Source organism: Quercus suber, unplaced genomic scaffold (genome assembly GCF_002906115.3).
Source record: "Quercus suber isolate HL8 unplaced genomic scaffold, Cork oak 2.0 scaffold_107, whole genome shotgun sequence".
Taxonomy (NCBI): Eukaryota; Viridiplantae; Streptophyta; class Magnoliopsida; order Fagales; family Fagaceae; genus Quercus; species Quercus suber.
Window position 1 is genome coordinate 745,754 of NW_027069572.1, and position 22,805 is coordinate 768,558.

General features: G+C 31.9%; 1 protein-coding gene across 1 annotated transcript; it reads right to left on the reverse strand.

Moving 5' to 3' along the window:
• Positions 1-7,865: 7,865 nt before the first annotated feature.
• Positions 7,866-8,393, reverse strand: LOC112032848 (chaperone protein dnaJ 20, chloroplastic). The gene has a single exon (XM_024065618.1). The coding sequence runs from the start codon at positions 8,391-8,393 to the stop codon at positions 7,866-7,868; it is 528 nt and encodes a 175-aa protein (XP_023921386.1).
• Positions 8,394-22,805: the final 14,412 nt, after the last annotated feature.

The window sequence follows — 22,805 nt, forward strand, 5'->3', positions numbered from 1 at the left end:
TTTTTTTTTTTTTTTTTTTTAATGAAAAAAAATGGGTAAAGGGGGTGACCTGAGTTGGACTTAAGACTTATAAGTAATAGTCACAAATTCGTCTCAAAATAATGTGATTACATTGTAATATGGAGTAGTATATATTCTGTAGGTAAATAAGTCTATATATATATATATATCCAAGGAAACATGTTGCAATTTGCTTTCAATTATTATATATGGCAAGATATTTTGTAAGTGTTATAATATAGCAAAATATGCATCAAAACCCAACACAATAAAAAAAAAAATTTTAAAAATAGAGAAGGTATAATTTTGATTAGAACGTGAAAATGAATCTTGATTATGTCATATGGAAGCTAACATTATTTTTCATTTTTTGAGAAGTTAATGAGCAATTTATACAAACTATGCTTTTTAAACCAAGCTATAACAATTTATATTTTGATATTCACTAAACTCATATATGAAAATCAACTAATTTATAGAATCTTTTCTCCAATATTTAATGAACTTGAAAAACAGAGAAGGGGGGGGGGGGGAAATGGTAGATGGAAGAGTTGGTATTCCCAAAGTAGGTCTTCAATTTTTTTATTATTTGAAAACATTATCACATTATGTTATATGTAAGGTTTTAACTTTAACATTTTAACTTTTTTTTCATCAAAGCTGTGTAAATAGAAGCCCATTGTTCACCAAATTTGGGGTATAGATTTCAACAAACACAAATAGAGTCCTTGGAAGCATGACAACACATGAAAAGTGGGGTAAACTATGACCAGTCGAAATTTAGGGGGAAAAAAATGGTAGATGGAAGAGTTGGTATTCCCAAAGTAGGTCTTCAATTTTTTTTATTATTTGAAAACATTATCACATTATGTTATATGTAAGGTTTTAACTTTTTTTAACTTTTTTTTCATCAAAGCTGTGTAGGAGAGGAATCTATTGAGGGATGGTTGCAAAAAAGTTTTAAGGAATCTAAGGTTGTAGTTGCAGATCTTGTCCAACTCTCACAGTCTCATTATTCTGCTCTATAGTTGCTGTCTAGCAAACCTCAGTTTGGCAGGCAAATTGTGGGGAAGATAATGAAATAAGCCAATGTAAGTGCATCAACTAACCATAAAAATGGATTTTCAATAAATGATAAGCTATTTCCAAGTCCAATCAAAGATAAGTTGCAAAACAATAGGGCTTTGAACATTTACATTCCAAGTTATTTCCAATCGGTCAATGGTCACGGTTGCCTAAGCCAAAAGGTACAATTTCACCACAACTAATTGGGTATTAATCTCATCTATAACCTATTTCATAAATTAAAACCTCCCTTAAGCATAAAAATAAGACACAGAAAAGAAAAATGGTAAAAGGGAAAGTATAAAAATAAAAGAACCTAGGAAAAGTCCTACTATGGCTTTATGCCAACTTGCAAAAGAAAATGCAAAGGTATAAACACTATGTTGGGCATTTTTCTTAACAGTTCTATCAGTCTGAAAATACAATGTAAAAGACAATGTCTTGGATGAAAGTTTGTGGCAAGACACAATGTTTTGGATGAAAGTTTACCCACAATTCTATGATTTGCCAGAACATACTCCACTAAACCCGTGAATTACAAGAACAGCGTAGAGATAGAGATAAAGAGTCCATATCCATATCAATTTTCCTTGGCTTTTCTCTCTCTCTCTCTATTTATCAATTAATCAATTATATCTCTGTCAAAGACCCAAATTCTCAGACCAATAATAAAGATTCAATTTTGAATGTGTGTTTGTCTTCCTTATAATCTCAGAAACTGAGTTGTGTGTTCAAAACCGAGCAGCAAAGTACTACTACCAATCCGTATAAATCAAAAGACAATCTATTGGCAGTATTTTTGCAGCTTCTGTTAGTATTAAACCAAAAGACAGAGCACCAATTAAAAGCCACAACAACCATAACAATCATCCACACCACAGCATAAAAGTGACCGTAACAAAATGTAAAAAGGGAAACAAAAAACATCAAGCAAAAGAATGGAGCACAGGGATTTAGAGATACCTCAACCAAATCAACCAGGTTCCATCAGTATTTATATACTGTGAGGAGAGGAAGACAGGAAGGAAGGAACTCAAATAAGTGGCCATTATTGTGAAACCGTAGAACAGGAAGGTGGGGAGATTTTCACGATTTCAAATGGTATTAGATTCCTTCCCTTCACGGTTTTAGACTCTCTGGTTGTCCTTGAAACAATGCGTAACGTAGAACAGAAAGGTGGGAGAAATTCAAATGGTCTGTTTTGAACTTTCTGGTTGTCCTCACGCTGTGCTTCTCACACAAAACCCTTTATGGTTCCACGGTTTCAAATTTTTCCTTTAAGTTGAAAAGACCTTGGGCTGGGTTTTATGGTGGAAGTAAATAGATAAAGAGTGGGTTGGGTTTTATGGTGGAAGTAAATAGGTAAAGAGTGGGCTGGGATTTATTATTGAGATTTATTATAGGGTTGGGATTTATTATGCAGATTTATTATTATTTTGAAATTTGTAAAAATTATTTTAAAATTGTAAGAAAAAAAAAATTTTAAAAATATTGGAATGACATGGCCGCTGACGTGGCACAATGTGAGTACAGCAACATTAAATGCTACACTTCAGCTTTTAGTAATATATATTATTATTTTAAAATTTGTAAAAATTATTTTAAAATTGTAAGAAAAAAAAATTTTAAAAAGATTGGAATGACATAGCCGCTGACGTGGCACCATGTGAGTGCAGCAACATTAAACACTACACTTTAGTTTTTAGTAATATATAGATATAGATTCTATTGAATATTCTCTCAGAAACAAAAGACGATTGTTCATGAGCTAATCTCTAATAAATCGTAAATGAAATTTCGTAGAATATTTTAATTATCAGAATAAGTTCACAAATTTCAATATTCTAGTAGTCACAAAAAAAGTAAAAACCAATGTAAAATCTTAATACTCTTCACACACGCACCACCCCAACAATAGTCCAAAGACTCCAAACTTCTCATCAAAAAAAAAAAAAAAAAAAAAAAAAAGNTTTTTTTCATCAAAGCTGTGTAAATAGAAGCCCATTGTTCACCAAATTTGGGGTATAGATTTCAACAAACACAAATAGAGTCCTTGGAAGCATGACAACACATGAAAAGTGGGGTAAACTATGACCAGTCGAAATTTAGGGGGAAAAAAATGGTAGATGGAAGAGTTGGTATTCCCAAAGTAGGTCTTCAATTTTTTTTATTATTTGAAAACATTATCACATTATGTTATATGTAAGGTTTTAACTTTTTTTAACTTTTTTTTCATCAAAGCTGTGTAGGAGAGGAATCTATTGAGGGATGGTTGCAAAAAAGTTTTAAGGAATCTAAGGTTGTAGTTGCAGATCTTGTCCAACTCTCACAGTCTCATTATTCTGCTCTATAGTTGCTGTCTAGCAAACCTCAGTTTGGCAGGCAAATTGTGGGGAAGATAATGAAATAAGCCAATGTAAGTGCATCAACTAACCATAAAAATGGATTTTCAATAAATGATAAGCTATTTCCAAGTCCAATCAAAGATAAGTTGCAAAACAATAGGGCTTTGAACATTTACATTCCAAGTTATTTCCAATCGGTCAATGGTCACGGTTGCCTAAGCCAAAAGGTACAATTTCACCACAACTAATTGGGTATTAATCTCATCTATAACCTATTTCATAAATTAAAACCTCCCTTAAGCATAAAAATAAGACACAGAAAAGAAAAATGGTAAAAGGGAAAGTATAAAAATAAAAGAACCTAGGAAAAGTCCTACTATGGCTTTATGCCAACTTGCAAAAGAAAATGCAAAGGTATAAACACTATGTTGGGCATTTTTCTTAACAGTTCTATCAGTCTGAAAATACAATGTAAAAGACAATGTCTTGGATGAAAGTTTGTGGCAAGACACAATGTTTTGGATGAAAGTTTACCCACAATTCTATGATTTGCCAGAACATACTCCACTAAACCCGTGAATTACAAGAACAGCGTAGAGATAGAGATAAAGAGTCCATATCCATATCAATTTTCCTTGGCTTTTCTCTCTCTCTCTCTATTTATCAATTAATCAATTATATCTCTGTCAAAGACCCAAATTCTCAGACCAATAATAAAGATTCAATTTTGAATGTGTGTTTGTCTTCCTTATAATCTCAGAAACTGAGTTGTGTGTTCAAAACCGAGCAGCAAAGTACTACTACCAATCCGTATAAATCAAAAGACAATCTATTGGCAGTATTTTTGCAGCTTCTGTTAGTATTAAACCAAAAGACAGAGCACCAATTAAAAGCCACAACAACCATAACAATCATCCACACCACAGCATAAAAGTGACCGTAACAAAATGTAAAAAGGGAAACAAAAAACATCAAGCAAAAGAATGGAGCACAGGGATTTAGAGATACCTCAACCAAATCAACCAGGTTCCATCAGTATTTATATACTGTGAGGAGAGGAAGACAGGAAGGAAGGAACTCAAATAAGTGGCCATTATTGTGAAACCGTAGAACAGGAAGGTGGGGAGATTTTCACGATTTCAAATGGTATTAGATTCCTTCCCTTCACGGTTTTAGACTCTCTGGTTGTCCTTGAAACAATGCGTAACGTAGAACAGAAAGGTGGGAGAAATTCAAATGGTCTGTTTTGAACTTTCTGGTTGTCCTCACGCTGTGCTTCTCACACAAAACCCTTTATGGTTCCACGGTTTCAAATTTTTCCTTTAAGTTGAAAAGACCTTGGGCTGGGTTTTATGGTGGAAGTAAATAGATAAAGAGTGGGTTGGGTTTTATGGTGGAAGTAAATAGGTAAAGAGTGGGCTGGGATTTATTATTGAGATTTATTATAGGGTTGGGATTTATTATGCAGATTTATTATTATTTTGAAATTTGTAAAAATTATTTTAAAATTGTAAGAAAAAAAAAATTTTAAAAATATTGGAATGACATGGCCGCTGACGTGGCACAATGTGAGTACAGCAACATTAAATGCTACACTTCAGCTTTTAGTAATATATATTATTATTTTAAAATTTGTAAAAATTATTTTAAAATTGTAAGAAAAAAAAATTTTAAAAAGATTGGAATGACATAGCCGCTGACGTGGCACCATGTGAGTGCAGCAACATTAAACACTACACTTTAGTTTTTAGTAATATATAGATATAGATTCTATTGAATATTCTCTCAGAAACAAAAGACGATTGTTCATGAGCTAATCTCTAATAAATCGTAAATGAAATTTCGTAGAATATTTTAATTATCAGAATAAGTTCACAAATTTCAATATTCTAGTAGTCACAAAAAAAGTAAAAACCAATGTAAAATCTTAATACTCTTCACACACGCACCACCCCAACAATAGTCCAAAGACTCCAAACTTCTCATCAAAAAAAAAAAAAAAAAAAAACAATAGTCCAAACTTGTTACAAGTAACCAAAATCCAAACTAACTGGATTAAGCATAAAAACAAGTAAAACAAATAAATAAACTATTTATATAATAAAACTCATGGGTTTGGAAATTGTTTGTCAGTTCAATTAAAAAATTGGCATATGATTTGCAATGAATTCCAAAAACTTTAAAATAAAAAAAAAATATATATATATATATATATATATGTGTGTGTGTGTGTATATATCATTTGGCTTGAAACTATACACATATCCAATCAATTTTGATATACATAATAATTTTTATTAATATGATCATGCTATATTTAATTTTCAGAATGTATTTTCCAATCAATTCTGGTGATAAGCCCTAGAATAAAAACTAGTCTCTTGGCCAATGTATACCCCCATTGGTAGGTCCAAAGAAGGTATAATTAATTTCAGATTTGTATTTAATTTAATTTCATTCCATATACCAGAAGAATCATATATCATAATTCCATATATATATATATATATAGTTCAAACAAATATTTCCATCAAGTCATTAGTTCCCTTCACAAAATTTACACGTGCTTGCAAGCGCGGCCATAGGACTTGGTCTTAGGCCACGCTTGAAAAGTGCGGCCATTGACCCCCTTTGGCCTATAGTCACGGGGCTTGGGCCACACTTAAAAACGCGGCCTGAAAAAACGCGGCCATAGGCCAAATGGGCCTATGGCCACATTTTTTGGACCTAAGGCCGCGTTTTACAAACGTGGCCTAAAGTCATTTTTTTTTTTGTAGTGTTGATCCAGACAGGCCTTGAAGAAAATAGAAACTCTCTAAATAGCCAATTGAGTCAAATAAATTTATAGGAGTAATATTTTAATAAGCAATAAATTAACATAGATAAAATAATTAAATTACATATAGAAAAAAATAACAAATGAATATTTAATAAATAAAAATTGTATTTTTAAACATAATATAGCGAGCCAACAAACTTTACTTACATCAATAGATGTATACTCAAAAGCTCTTGCAAGTCCTCAAGAACACTCCAACATAACCTAAATTTCATTGTAATAAATTCAATTACTCCATGAACCTCCAGTTTTGACAATTTCATATTTGAGAAATATTTCACCTTTGGCTAATGCGGATGTCTTTTGTGGTTTTGGCTTATTCTTTTCTTGGGCACCTATTTATGAGATTTTCTTTTTCTTCGAATAAATTGTTTTCGTGCACGTGTTCCAAATATTCTGAGTTTTATTGTTAGACTCACATTCGTTGGAAGTGAGCTCATTCTTGTATTTATGAGCAATTATGTATCTCCATTGATATATTAATATATAGGTATAGTATGAACTTGTATCTAGTATGAACTTGTATCTTATCTATAACACACGTGTATGTACCCTGTCTTATTAATCTCGAACATCTAGGTCCAGATCAATTTTACTTTGGACTTTTATTTTTGCTATTTTTCAAGATATTATGAGCATTTAAGATTTATTTCTGCACCTTTCTCAAAAAAAAAAAAAAAGATTTATTTCTGCACATTGAATTTAGCTTTCTTTGTAAGCTAAGTTATTGTTTTATTGTTATCTAACTAACTTAGTGGCTTAATTTACACACCATCAGAACACCTAATTTTCATTAGAACTAATTACTCTCTCTCTCTCTCTCTCTGAACAATAACACTATTCTTTTCTTCTCTTGAAAGTGTTACTCTTCGATCTCCCACGTATTTTCTCTTGTGTGAATAGTATTATCTATTGTAAAGGAAAGGCAAATTAAAAGGTTTTCCTTGAAACCTTGTGTGTGGAAGTGAGTCCAATACAAAAGTCAATACTATAATCCGATCTTAGGATGTTATTTAGTGCTGAGAACCAATCACACCAAATTTTTATTTTGGGTTGTACAAATCAACCTTTAAGACAACATTTTTCCATGATTCTATACAACTTTCCCTAAACTTCTCTTTTTATTTTTTATTTTTATGTTCTTATGTACTAATTATTCGGTTTACACTTGTCCAATCAAAACTTGTGTATTTGTCCAATCAAATTAATTTATGCTGAAAATATATAGTTAACTATTTTCAGCATAAATTAATGTGAGTTTTGAAGTTCAAAACCATACATACAAATAAGAATGGGTATTACATTATCTTAACAATAACCCCCACACATGAAAGATACTTCACACGTCAATATCTATGCTAAAAAATCAAAGCATTCAAAAATAAATAATAATGCTACAATTGTAAATTATTTTACAATATTTTTATAAATTATTGACATGATAAATTCTTATCAGTTCTCATTTAAGTTATACTATTAACATCACTTTTTTACTTACTAATAATCACATATCACACCAACAAACTATTACAAAGTAATAACAAATACAACAGATAAATTGCCCAGAACCTGAGAACTATTAACATGTAAATTTTTTTTTTTTTTAAATGAAAATATTAGTCCTTATTCCTCATATTCTGAGCCCTTATTCTACTACCCCTTGACCCCTCCTTTTGAGCCATACGACGATTTGACCTACTTTTCAATCCATTAATTTGTTCTTGCCACCTAGTTCTTGCAAAATCCACATCCATCTTCAATCTTGACCCATAATTATTTCTCGGCCCCAACAATTCACAATCATACTCTTTGCGCAACATAGGATCTGACAGAGTCTTGTATGCAGCATTCAGTTCAACAAACATTCTCGTCGACTCTTCCTTCATGGAAGGTGGACAAGCATCAGGGTGATATCGAAGAGCCTTGCTTCTGTATGCTTTCTTTACCTCGTTGATGTTTGCGTTGTTTGGACTCAAAGAAAGGAGCTCATAGAAATTGGTTGAATTATTTTCACTACCAATAACTTTGGTGGCTCTGCATGAAACACTATTGACAAGCACACGAGGCCGTTGTTGTTTAATGGGAAGTGAAAGAGAGAGCAATGAATTGACACTGGTTTGGCTTGAGCTTAGCAAAAAAGCCATGACTTTTAATAAGCAAAAGCTTGAAAGAAAGAGGAATATATGTCAATCCTTATATATAGGGAGCACAGTCTATTGGTTTTGTGGTTTTAGTCTCTTTATTTATTAAAGGAAATGAAAGTATAATGAATGTGCACGACATGAAAACTTTGACTTGGCTCTTGAAGTTGACATGGAGATTGAAATGGTAGTAAAGTTGGTGATTACGAAGCTAAACGCGTTTTCTCCTTGGTAAGCATCGAATCGATTGATGTTATCGTGGGGCCTCCAAGTGTTTTGATTCAATTTATTTTACACTTTTTTTAAATCAACTAATCATGTTTACAAAAGAATATATATAATAATAATAATTAAATATCTAGTGTTGGTAAAACATCATACTCCCTTCCTTCCCATCAAACTCACAATTTAGAACAAGTATATTAAAAATATTGTATTTTACGTATACGTTGATATATTAGATAATTTATTAATAATTAACCATTAAGATCATTGTGGGAAAAAAAATGTTCTCTAACACTTAATTATTGAAATGAAAACTGCTCTTTTGTAAGGGTATATATTTTGAAGTTATTAGTTTTAGAATAAATCAATTTCTTTAATATGTCCAATCCTATTAGTTACTAGTTTTACTTCTTACTTCGTGAAACTTATACCCATACAATTATTTTATGTTAAAATTAATGAAAAGAATATGCGAAAGCAAGGAAAGAGAGATAAGACACGAGAATGACATGGTTTAATCTAATGACTTACGTCCACAATATAGAAGTTTTAGATGAGTACATGTTTATTATCATCAATGTGTAATATAAAGAACCCTAATAGGGCATATATAGATGCTACAAGGTCTAGGATTAGGTGTTTCACAAAAAAAAAAAAAAAAGTCTAAGGTTAGGTGTAGTTTATAGTTTATACTAAATCGGGCCACTTGGGCCATTACACATAATAAACATAAACCAATATAAATATGATCTTTAACATTTTAATTAAGTAAAACTTAAATACGATTCTTTACGTACAATACATTAAGTTTCTCAATTAAATTCAAAGATATTGTTGCATAGAATTTAATTTTCATTTGAAAAGAAAACATTATTTGTGCTTCATTAGCCAATATAAACATGTCTTTGAATTTAATTGAGGATCCTAATGAACTATACCTAATTAATTCCACTTTATAACTGCTTAATAATAATATGATGTGATTGCACATATGACAACCAAAAGTTTTAATTAAATGTTAGTGTAAAAAAAATTTTGATAAATCTTTCTTACAATTTCTTTATTCTCTTTTTATTTTCTTCATTTTCTTTCCTAGTTGCCATTCTAGTCCCCACCCTATATAAATGAAAAGGATGTATATAAGCCTTTTTTTTTTTTTTTTTTTTAATATTTGATAGTAAAGGTGGGGGATTTAAACTCTTAATGTACTCGATGGAAACACCAAAATGTGCCAGTTAAACTATAAAGCTCTTCACAACTTATTTTAAGAATATAATTATTTTAGAATTTTAAGAGAGCAACAAGAGAGAATTGTGAGATTTGAGATGTCTATATTAGGTTTTTTTTTTTTTTATAATTCAAATAATTGTGAGAGAGATTTGAACCATAAATATTTCTATAAGAAACAATATAAAGTGCTAGTTGAGTTAAAAGGCTCTTAACAATATCTATGTTAGTATTGAAGTTTCATATGTTATTAAGAAAGATTAACCACAATGCCAATTGTAAGTTATCTATAAATGACGTTCATTATTTTTTTTTTAAATAAAATAAAAATAAAAAACCAAAACCGCCTACTTATATGTCTATATATGCTGCTCACCACTTTGGTTTTGGTGGTGGTCAAACCCATCCATAATTTCCACAACAACCACCCAATCAGCCATCCACAATACCAAGTCTCTTACAACCCAAAATTGACCAACCAACACCGTACACCACTGACCTAAGACCCAATCACCTCAACTAACACCAGCCGCCTCACATTTGCCATCCATAATAAAAATTAATTCTGCAAATTTAATGAAAACTAACATATATCAATAAATATTTATCTTTTAATTGCAAAACCATAACCAATTAACTTATAATCGATACAATTTACAATTTACAACATGTAGATAGGTTTGTCCACGGGTCAGGTCGAATCGGGTTTGTGCTCAACCCGCACCCGACCTGACCAGATTGAGTGGACAAACTTTCAACCCACCGCCGATCGTAGGGGTGTGCGCGGGTTGGATTGGGCGGGTAAAGGCCAATATTTCTATCCAATCCGCCACTAGCGGGTTGGGAAAATTCCAATCCGCCACCAACCCACCAAAGTCTAAATCCAGCGGATTGGTTACATATTTTGGCGTTTCAACTCAGCGGGTTAGGCGGGTTGGCATTAACAATGTTTTTTTTTTTTTTTAATTATCACAAACTACAATTTGTTATTGATAATCTCAAAATATAACTAATGCACACAAAAAACTAAAGGTAGATTTCATTGAATAATCTCAATTCCAACACAAACATAGAGTCAATGAAAAAGAGATATATCATCTCTAGCAAAAGCAGGCTTTGCCTTACAACTTAGGAAATTAAAAAATAGTATAATTAAATCAACGAACTCAAAGACAGTAATTACATGCTGCTCTAGGGTTATTAGGATCACAATCACCCATCATTGAAAAGTGATCCCAAACTTCAGATTTTTTCTTTTTAGGACGCTTAGGAGGAAGTGCATTGGTATTACCTGTGGTTGGAGACTCGGTTTTGTCATTGGGTTTTTCATTGTGGGCACTAGATGTTTCACCCTCCATCACCTATTAAAAAAATTAGACAAAGACAAAGAATAAGATGAACCGTAAGAATATTTAATATATAACAATATAACATGTTAACTTGAATATACAATGAACAATAGATACTTGAATATACAATGAATTGCCTCTACCAGAAATAGAATGGCTTTACATGTAATATATTAACACTTTTTATATTATATAAATTAATCAAATGATGGAAACTGAAATAAGAAAGACACAAAAACTAAACAAGACAAGACAAGAAAGCAAATAAGCAATTACCTTTGTGCTGTCGGTGAAGAATTGAAAGGATATAAAATAGGTTTCAAAAAGGTTAAAGAAGAAAAGGGGAAAACAGTGGCTGAACTGAAGGTGTAGGCAGTGAGAATAAAAAGTGAGACTTAGAGCATATAAATAGTATAAATATAATGTATATACGGCTGAAGTAAATGGGTGGGTGGTAGGTAGATGTTTAGGGTTTCAATATTGACTTTTTAGATTTTATTTAAGGAATTTTTTGAAGGCCGGTTTTGTTTAGGGAATTGATGATTGATTAGCTGTAAAAATTTATTAGGTGAATTGATTAACTTTAAATACTTAACAATTTCAACTAACATATTTTTTTTTTATGTATGTAAAATTATTAATTAAGCGGGCGGGTCGGGTTATAGCGGGTTGGCAATTTTTCAATCCGTAACCCAATCCAATCCGCAATTTTGGGGATCTAACCCACCCAACCCAAACCACCTAACTTAATGACCCGCACATGGCGGGCGGGTCGGTTGCGGATTGGACAGGTCGGCGGGTTAAGCGGATATTTTGCACACCCCTAGCCGATCGAGAGGATGATCGGTTCGGGCAGGTTGGAACACCAACAAGCGGCGGTCGGGTTCAGGTCAGAGTCAAATCTGGAAAATAGAGGAAATTTGGCGAGAAAACAACGAAAATCGGCCAAAATCCTCTGAGATTTCACCGAAAATAGCCAAGATCTCAACTAGATCTGGGGAAATCTCACTGGATCTAGCCAAGAACTCGACTAGATCCAGCGAAATCTCGCCGAACTAGCCAAGACTAGCCAAAAAAATATCTCAAAACTTGCTGGAAGATGAAAATCGGCCAAAATCTTTTGAGACTTCGCCAGAAATAGCCAAGATCTCAACTAGATCTGGTGAAATCTTACCGGATCTAGCCAAGAACTCGACTAGATCTAGCAAAATCTCGCCAGATCTAGCCAAAAAACATCTCAAAACTCACCGAATTTATCAAATAACGCCAAAATATTTGTGGGTCGGTCGGATCGGGTTTATCGGATTTTGAAGAAGAAGAACCGACGTTCGACCCGTCAATGTCAGGTTCTGGAGGAAGCAATCCGTCGCCGACCATCGGAGACATCGATTCGGTCGGCGGTGGGTCGAGTTCGGTTGGTTGAGGCGGGTGGGTCGAGTCCATCGGTTGACTGGACAGCCCTACATGTAGACATCAAAAACTATTAAATAGTCTGAGAGTTTACTCTCTTCCTCTCACATAGAAGTGGACCCCATGATGAGTGGAACCCATGACCCTTATGTGAGAGGAAGAGAATATACTCTCAAAGTATGCAATAATAACATTAAAGAGACATGTGAATTATTTTTTTTAGTTTGACTAAAAGATTGTGTTTGTGCGCCTCAAGTTTCTTTTTATAGCTTTGTTTCGGTGTTAAATAATAAGGGTTAAAAGACAAATTTTGAATTATAGTTCATACTAGGTACGAGGCAATCTTTTGAATGGGTTAAAGAGAGGAGCCAAGAATGACAGAATGTTGAGTGTTCTCCTAGAAAACAAAAGGGATTGAACACACACAGCTCCCTTCCCCACTTAGAGCCCTCTTTGACTGATATAACCAATGTGAGTAGGGAGTCCTCTTCATTTGTTTTCGTCCAAAATAATGTGACCACCCATGCTTCCATTAACGTCCAGTAATTATATGGTCAAATTATTCGTTAATTTTCGGCAAAACAAAACAAAACAAATCAATCCTACTCTCTTTTTTAATTATTTTTTTTAACTAAATAAAGGGTTTCGCTTACATAGTACCCAAAAATAATCAAGTGTTGGCTTGATATCAAAAATATTGTATAATTTTGTTAAATATCGTATATTTCAATCATTTTTTTTCATTTTTTCCTATTATGTTTCAACTTTCAAAAAAAAAAAAAAAAAAAACTCTCAAAGTTTTAATCACTTATTAATGTTGGCTTTCCGTAATTTGTTCCATTATGTGGGATTGAGAATGATTGGGTATAGATAAAACAAAGCTCATGTGATCTATCAATTTTTTTTTTTTTTAATATTATGTTTCAACGTAATTACTTTCAATCAATTATTAATTTTTAATTTGTTCCATTATGTGGGATTGAGAGTGATTGGGGATAGATAAAAATTATAAATAAAAAAATAAAAATAAAAATAAAAAAGTTCTTGTGATATATCAAATAAACTGGAAACTAGAAGTAGGACACTGGACACAGCCAATTTTGTCTTCATTAGAATTTTTATTTTTATTTTTAAGGGATGTTGTGTTGTCTTCATTAGAATTTTTATTTTTATTTTTGATGGAAATGAAAGTAAAAACAATTACACTTTAAGATAATCAAGTATGGATTTATACCTCTAGATTTGCTACAGAAAACCTCACTTATAAATGTTCTTTCAACAGAATACTACTTGAATCACGTTCTCCTCATTGTACCTATGAGGCTTGACTCTACCAAATAATATAATATATATATATATATATATATATATTTCATAATTATTAAGTATAAAAATCGAAAATTCCAAATTAAATTTAAATGGGATTTTAATTAAAGTCCAATTAATTTCGCGCCACATATCTATCTAATTTTTTTTTAATTTTTGTGACAAATAAACTATTAGGTGCAAAAACTGAAGAGTTAAAATCTAATTAAATTTTAAATTTTATACAGTATATATGAAAAATCATTACATATTTTAGAAATATATGATTTAAAAAAATTATAAACTAATACCATGTATAATTTGAACATCTTCTTTAAAAAAATGTATAATTGAACCATGTAATTATAATTGTTTTTAATTGTACCATGCATATACATGAGGTTACACACTAGTGTCATTTATCGTCCTAGCAAAATTGGTTCCTAACCAAATTTGATCCCCATTTTTTGGACTTGGAGAAAAAATGGGTTGATCCATTCTCAATCCACTTAATTTCTGGGTCAGGTCGAGTTAGGTTGGGTCAACTCATACCCAAACTTTTTTCAAAAGTGATTTTTTTTTTTTTTTTTTTTTAATAAAGACAATAACAAGCACAATTCTATCTAACAAGTAGGTGAGATATCCATGGACTGATCCAAGGAAAAAGGGACAACAACTTAATTGGCAAGAGGAAGTACGTAATGTTATTAATGGAAACAAAGCTATGTAATGTTTCAACCTAAAATGAAACATTACATAGCTTTGTTTCCAAGTTCCATTTTTGGGCACTTAATGGAAAATCACCTAACTTTTACAGTTTTGAAATGTGTAAATTTAAGAATTTAACTTTTATTTCTGAGTATTTTGTTATTTTTGAACCCAATTACCCCGACCCATTAGCCAGGTGAAGTCTATGCAACAAAAATTTACCAAGAAGTATGCAACACCTTTAAAGAGAAAGTGGCCCATACAAAAATATTTATGCCATTCTTTTTCTTTTTCTTTTTTTTGATGGAATATTTATGCCATTCTGAACTTTTAAGTTTTAGGGTTAACGAAGGCCCAGTATGTATAATAACGTAGGCCCAAAAAGAACATACATTATTGTTAACGAAGGCCCATTTTCGATATGAACCTGATTTCCCCCACCCATTAGCCAGGTGAAGTCTATGCAAAAAAAAATTTACCAAGAAGTATGCAACACCTTTAAAGAGAAAGTAGCCCATACAAAAATATTTATGCCTTTCTAAACTTTTTAAGTTTTGGGCCATTGTTAACGAAGGCCCAGTCTGTATAATAACGTAGGCCCAAAAAGAACACATTATTGATCGACGTGTGAGCCTTTTTAGTATAAAAAAAAAAAAAAAACAGAATATTTGATAAGCCAACGCAAAATGTAGATTACTTTTGAAGCAAGAAAAGAGGGATTATTTACTTATCTGCAGCCGCGTGTTGAAATATAATAATAATAATTGACCGACCTATGACTCAATCCTCTTCTATATATAAGGGCATCTATGCCTATCTTTGATATTTTCCTCTTTCTCTCTGTCTTTTCTCTCTCGTTTTCATCGGGAAAATAATGGCAAAACTATCATTGGCTTGCAAAGATGGAAGAACCCAGAAGAAGCATATCGGCTATAGTTTCTCAGAGTCAGAGATGGACGTGGCTCGGCAGCTAATACAACTCAGCGGAGACTCCGATGACAACCATAACCATGATGATGATAACAACATGAACAGCTCGGAGGTGAAAGTAGAACAGAGCAAAGGTGATGATGCAGCTGATGTATGTTCTACTAATAACATCAGAGAAACCATTGAAGAAGAAGAAGAAGAAGATGGTGAGATTTTCGATCGAAGGAAAAGGAGGTTTAGGTCTATATATCATGTTTACAAGTCGACCAAGCCTGTTATTATTGCTAATGCCAAGAGGAGGAAGCTAGCAGTTGTTTGATAATTAGATTAATATCTGACTCTTTGTATGTAAATTAATGTTGACATGTATAGGTTGCTTTTCTTAGTTTGTTTCTCCTTTTGTGGCAAGAAACTTTATGTTCTTGATTGCTATTGAATTTATAAGGAAAGGTGAAGTTAAGAGTTGATCAATCCATTAATTCTTTGATGTAGTTTTAGTTTCCAAAAGATGTGAATACATGAATTGGATTGTCCTTTGGCCTTGCCTAGCTAGCTGAGAAAAGTAGTAAACTACAGAAAGTTCTAATTTTTTTTTTTTTTTACGTACCCTCTGCTACTGGGTCTCGAACCATATAGGACAATTTTGGATTTGAAAACTTAATATATTCCATATAGACATAGTCATCTTCACAAGCACCTGTGATTACGTGAAAGGTTTGTAAGCAATAAAAGCAACAAAGGATAACTTGCAAGTTTTGAAATTCGTTCCCATTCAAAATTCAAACCAATAACGGACACTTTCGGATCCCAAGTCCAAACAATATACATGTTTTTTTTGGGGGGATATTTCATACATGGGTTTCAAGTCGCAACCCAAATCAGCACTGATCCATAAAGTAAATGACCCGTTTGATACATGTGTTTAAACCGCAGTTTTCATCATTTTTAAAAATAAATATGAGTGAAAAAATGTGTGAAAATATGTATAATATTATTTAAAAACTGAAAATATGTGTTTAAACTCACGTACCAAATGAGGCCAAAGTCTCTCAAAATTTTTCATTATATTTTTTATTTATAGTTGTTAAAGTTGTACTTTGTGACTGGTATACAATAAAAATTATATCAATAATGAATCTATATGAAAATAATATTACACCAATCACAACTTGTCGAATCAATAAATTATAAAATAGGTAGTGTAAAATGCTTTTATCTCAAACACTTCATTTATTTCATTATACAACATTTTCAAATATAAAATGTTTTTAATTTAAAACATTTTTAGTAGAACCATTCCAAGAGTTCATGAGCGGCGGCCTAACCACCAAAACCTACAGCCCCAGACACCATCAATGGTGTCAATGGAGAGAGAGAGAGAGAGAGTTGCAAATAAAATTTCTCTCACCTAAAAACATTTTACAAATTTGACCACATTTTACAAGCAAACAAACACCCAAAAATGCAAAACATATTTTTAGCAAAAATGTACTCGCTATATAAGTGGAAAGCATTGTTTTTCTATTTAGAATGTGGATTTCCAGGGTTTGTTGCAAAATGTCTTCGTGAACTGGTGGAGTTGTTGAAGTAGGGTAAGAACTACCTTTAGATGTTGCTTAGATTTTAGAGGATATTTTATTATTTATGAAAGTTTTTGTACTATTTCTTTCGTGTTGTTTTTGTACTATTTCTTTGGTTAGTGTTCTTTTAAGAGTTACTCTAGCTCTTGCCAGTGCTCCTAAAGAAAATGAGAACATTATTTGGCTTGAAGAATGTCCCTTATTTCTCTCTAATTGTTACTCATTATATTTCAAAATGAAATCACTATGGCTTTTATTTCAAAAAAAAATTATATTTGTAAGAATATTTTATGAAAACATTGAAATCAACTAGCTTCTACTTATATATTATCAATACATTAAAACACTTCACCCATGCATTTTATATATAATTGCCAATGTTAAGGCTATGATGAAACCTATTCACATTGTGGAGGATAACCAGGGATCTCAACTAAAGAATAAAGACTCGGGTGTTTCCAATAAAAGCCACGAGTGCCATGATAACAATAATAAAAAACCTCGCCATAAATTGCTTTGAGCTTGCCTATTTGCACTTAGACAGACTTGAACTTCTTCAGATTGCAAGTGTTAGTTGTTTGGAGTTTTAGAATGAAGGAGATCTCTAGTATTTGAAGAGCTTTTGTTATACAAACGCAGAATTGGCCCTAAGCTATATATAATTACACAGTACTTGCAAAGACATGTATTGGGATCCACTGGCGGAGCCAAGGTGCGAGAGGGGGCAATTGTCCTCCCTTGAGGCTTGAGCTCCCCAAAAATTGATCTTTGCTGGTGCTTATATTACTTATTAGAAATATTTCACTATTTTGCCCCCTCTTACACTAATCAATTCACTTCCATAAAGCAACTTAGCAACCTCATTTCGTCTTTTCCTGCATAAAAGATGGTGATTTGTGGGGCTTAAGAAAAATTTAAGAGTAAGTTTGATTGGGTGGATTTTATGGAAAATTGATAATAATAATAATAAGTAATAAAGAGAAAAGGGGAGAGAAAATAAATATTGTGGGTGTTTGGTTGGAGGGAGTAGAGAAAAAAAAAATTGATGAGGTTTAGGTGTTTTTTTCGAACCTACAAAAACATTATCTCCTCAATTTGGGAAGAAAATAAAGAAGAACAGAGTAGTTACAGTCAAACTACTGAACTACCCCTCCTCTCATGTTTTGGTTGTTTTTTACTTTCTTTTTACTTTTCTTTTTTTCTTTTTCCTTTTTTGGGTTTTACTTGAACGTGACTTAATTTCTCTTTTCTCTTTTCTCTTTTGTACTGGGCATATCTTTTATTTTTTAACAAACTTGGGTGATTTTTTTTTTTTTTAATTTGGCATCATTTTTAATAAGGACATATTAGTAAATTTATATAAACTTTATTTTCTATCCTCCTATTTTCTTCTCAACCAAATAAACATGTTTTCCACTCTCTCAACTAAATACAAATGAGGAAAACTAAAATCTTTTCCATTTTCTCACTTTTTCATTCCCTTCTCCATTTTTTATCCTCTCATTTTTCCATCCTTCCAACCAAACGGACTCTCAAATGTTTGTTTTGACTCTCTTTCACCGAAGTATTAGGGGGGCTGCAAAAGTTTTTTTTTTTTTTTTAAATGCTATATCTTTGTATACCAACGCTAATGTTAAATACACAATTTTTCACAAACAAATTGCACAATTGCTAAAGTAATTAACAATGAACGGTAGACGTAATTGATACTCACGGATCCAACACTTTTACTTCATTATTCATAGTCAACTACTTCAATAAGTATGAATTTTATTGTGAAAAAGCTAAATCTATAGCATTATCGATGGTTTGAAATTAAAACTGTAGAGTGTCAACTAACATTTCTCTTTCATCTCTTTATATGTTTGTGGGTTTCAAATACTAACTTTTTATATAAATTCAAAATTTAGCTACTTAAAATATTAGTGGAAGAAAGGTCATATTCTACATAAAAACATTCAAGGAAGAAATGAGACATGTATACAACTTTACAAAAATTTTGCTATATTCTTTAACATTTTTATATTAATTTATTTTCTCATTTTAATTTGAGGATCAAATTATATTTTTAAACTTTGTGTATTTAAATTATTCTCTTAATTTGATTGTTATTAATTATGAATTTATTATTCTTGATATAAGGACACGGTTTGCAACCTAGACCCAAGTTGTGTGAGATATTGGCCCAGTGAGCCCAGTACAATAAATTTGTTAAGAATGGGTAAAAGAATTAGGCCCTAATGAATTTAACAACGGCTAGTATAGATTTAAAAGATGATCAAGCAAGAACAAGGCACATAGGACTGAATGAATTCACTGTCCAAGGAGGCAAATCTTGGTATAAATCATAAAAATGATTACAAATGCAGCTTTGATTGCTACGGTATTCTTTCTCTCTTTTTCCGATCCCTTCCTCATTGAAGGTTTCTTACATTCTATAGTTTCCTTTGGAACATCTTGATCCTACACTTGTTGATCATTTGAACCCTCACTTGAGTATCTGTCCCATCAGACACCTCCTTTAGCTTTCTATGAGTCATGATAGCCAAAACAGCATTTAATGCGGTGGTAACAGCTTTCCCTTAAATATTTCTGAGTTCTCAACCCTCTAGTATGCTCAAGATACACATCTCTATCATTGAAGTGTCTCAGAAGATTTACCTCGATCAATAATATCTACATCTAATCTGTGTTTAACTTATCCGAGAAGATATTCCTCCTCGGATCACCCTCCTATTCGCAACTGGCTCATTACATCCTGAGTCCGAACCACTCATTACCATTCGTCTCTCCTCGGACTACTTATATTCTCTGCCAAGGCCCAAGGCCCAATATAGGTTTTGGGCCTTTCACCCTAGACTTGATTTCTTTATTTTGATGATATGAAATATGTATTATGGGTAAAATTAAATAAACATATCTTTTTTTTTATATTTTTTGTTATTAAATTGATTAATTTTTCAAATTAATTCTACTTTTAATTTTGTTTTTTGATTTTGCTCACCTGAATTAAAATCTTGACTCCACCACTAAATCTATATATATAGGTGGGAAAAAAAATCTTGATATGGAACGTTTTGGAGCACACAAAAGAAATTTACAAATACATGCTAATATCCTTGTCAACATTTATTCTTCATAAGGATACTGAGAATGAGAAAGTTAGTAAAAATCTTTAAACGATATAACTTAATTCATTAGTAAATATCTAATTTATTTCTAAAGATGTTAGTACATTGTTGCAATTTCCTTGTAAATTTGTAATTGTACAATATCCAGTAATTAAATGCATTGCTTTATGAAATGTTTCATTGCCTCATTGGTAAGTCTAAGATCTCATTCTTTAACACGGAGAAGATCGATTAATTAAAAATCAAGATAGGTAATTGACAAATGAACTATAAATCTTGGCTCATAAGACATAAAGTGTGGTTACACAAAATATAGATTACTATATATTATACAATTTCTTTAAGACCACTGTCAATTTCATTCTGACATCTATATGTGTGTGTTAAAATACTTAGTATTCTAAAAAAAAAATTATACAATTAATCCTCTTATAGTTAATATTAATATTTGGTTAAACTATTGTTTTGTTCCTCAAAATTTCCAAAAACAAAAATGTTATTTTCGTCCATAGATTTTTAGTCTGATCATGTTAGATCCTCACTTTTCAAATATGAGCAATTTAGTTCTTCAATCAACTCTTACTACATTTTTGGCGTTAAATACATATGAGATTGTCATTTTCACTCTCTTATTGACTTTGACAATTTGTCATTCGCCCAAAACAGCCAACAGTGACTGCCAAGTGCCAAACCCATGGATCCAAATTCGATAAACCTTGTAAATAAATAATTCAAATCCACCACATCATTTATCGGGCCAAAAGGCCCAAAACAGATTTGCTAGCCCCAAAATATTTCAAACTACCATTCTATGGGTATAAAAATCATGCTTTCTTAATGCTTCTTTTATTAATGTTACATCGGTAAGAAAGACTTATAGACCGTGAGTTAAAGAGGTTTAAAGTTTGTATTGTGTATCAAAGAGTTAGGCTCTTTTAGATATACACCACTGTAAGTTTCTTTAAAAAAAACTTCTTCTCACTCTCCGTATGTGTGCGTATTAAAAAATAATTAGTATTCTAAAAAAAAAAAAAACTGCAATTGAAAGAAACAACTAATCAATCCAAGCAACAGATAAATCTATCCTTGTCTATACCAAAAACTGATTAGTGTTTTAGTTTAATAATAAAGAGCTATCATTAGAAGTAGACGTCATAAGTTAAAATTCTCTAAAAAAACGAATATTGCTCCAGCAATAAACTCTAGCATCAACCTCTAGTAGCAATATTGTGGACCTAATAGTTAATTTTTTTTTCTCCTAAAATCATAGGCGAGCTTTGGCCATAAATTCTCATGAAGTACCTCCAAAATTTGGGACTCCTGACTCCTGAGCGTTTAGTATTTAATTGATGAGGTGTAGCAATATTGTCTTTCCCAATTCTTTTTTTTTTTTTTTTGTGAAAATATTTTCTTATAATTATTTTACATCTTTCATTTTACACAATATCTACGATTGATAATTTGATACGTTGATTTAGACATTTTAACAGGCTTAATTAAAATATCCACAGTTAAAACATGAAAATAGACGTAAAAAAGTAGATGATGGATTTTTATTGAACGTGTAATTTTTATAAATAAATAAAAATATTTTCAAAATCCTGTTTTAATAATATTTTAAGTACCACTTATTCATGAATATATGCTCAGCAAAGCACCCCATATTCCTCAAAGTCAGCACCTGGTAGGCTCCTCAAGAATAACCTACCCCACAGAGTGAAGCTGTGTAACTCCCTAAAATGGCACAATGCAAAGATGCAACCAAAACATATAGCAAATGTCACTGGTAGGCTTTAAGGAAACTTAAATTTGAGTAACATCTATAAAATGATATAATATAATCATAATAGATAAATTATTATGATTATCCAAAAATAAATTATTATGATTAAAAGAGTGTATTGTGCATAATATAATTTACTCTACAATTCCTTAAAAGTTACCATAACTTTTGAATTGATCAAAATCTTTAAGTGGGTACTTAGATTCGTGGACAGGAGGTTCACACTGTAACATCTACATAACTAAAAAAATTTGTGGACTCAAAGCTGCGTTGGATAATGTTAGTAAATCTTAGTAGGAAGAGGATCATTCAATTCTTGTAAAACTTTTCCAATGCATATTGTAGGGACTCAGTTTGGATTTGACCCTGAATACGAATGAGTTTTCAATCCAACAAACCCAAACAATAAATTTTTAGAGCATGGGTTCAAGGTTTAGGCGCTGGCCTTCGTTTACCAAGCATGAACTCTTTTATAAAAGAAAATACTTAGAGTTATTTTACAACTGGGGGGATGCTCCTCGGACTGTGGCCGAGGAGCCCCTTTTCTTCTCCTTCTTCCCCCCCCCCCCCCCCCCCCCCCTCCTCTCTCTACAACAAACCCACACAGAACCCCTATCAAAAAAAAAAAAAACCATACCAAGCGGGTGAAATGGCAAAACCACCTACTCTCTATTACTACCTTTTCCATCTCTTTGGCTCACCAAATCTGTGTCCTCCCTCTCTTTGTCTAACAATATCTTTGGACTCTAGATTTAACGGTGAATTTT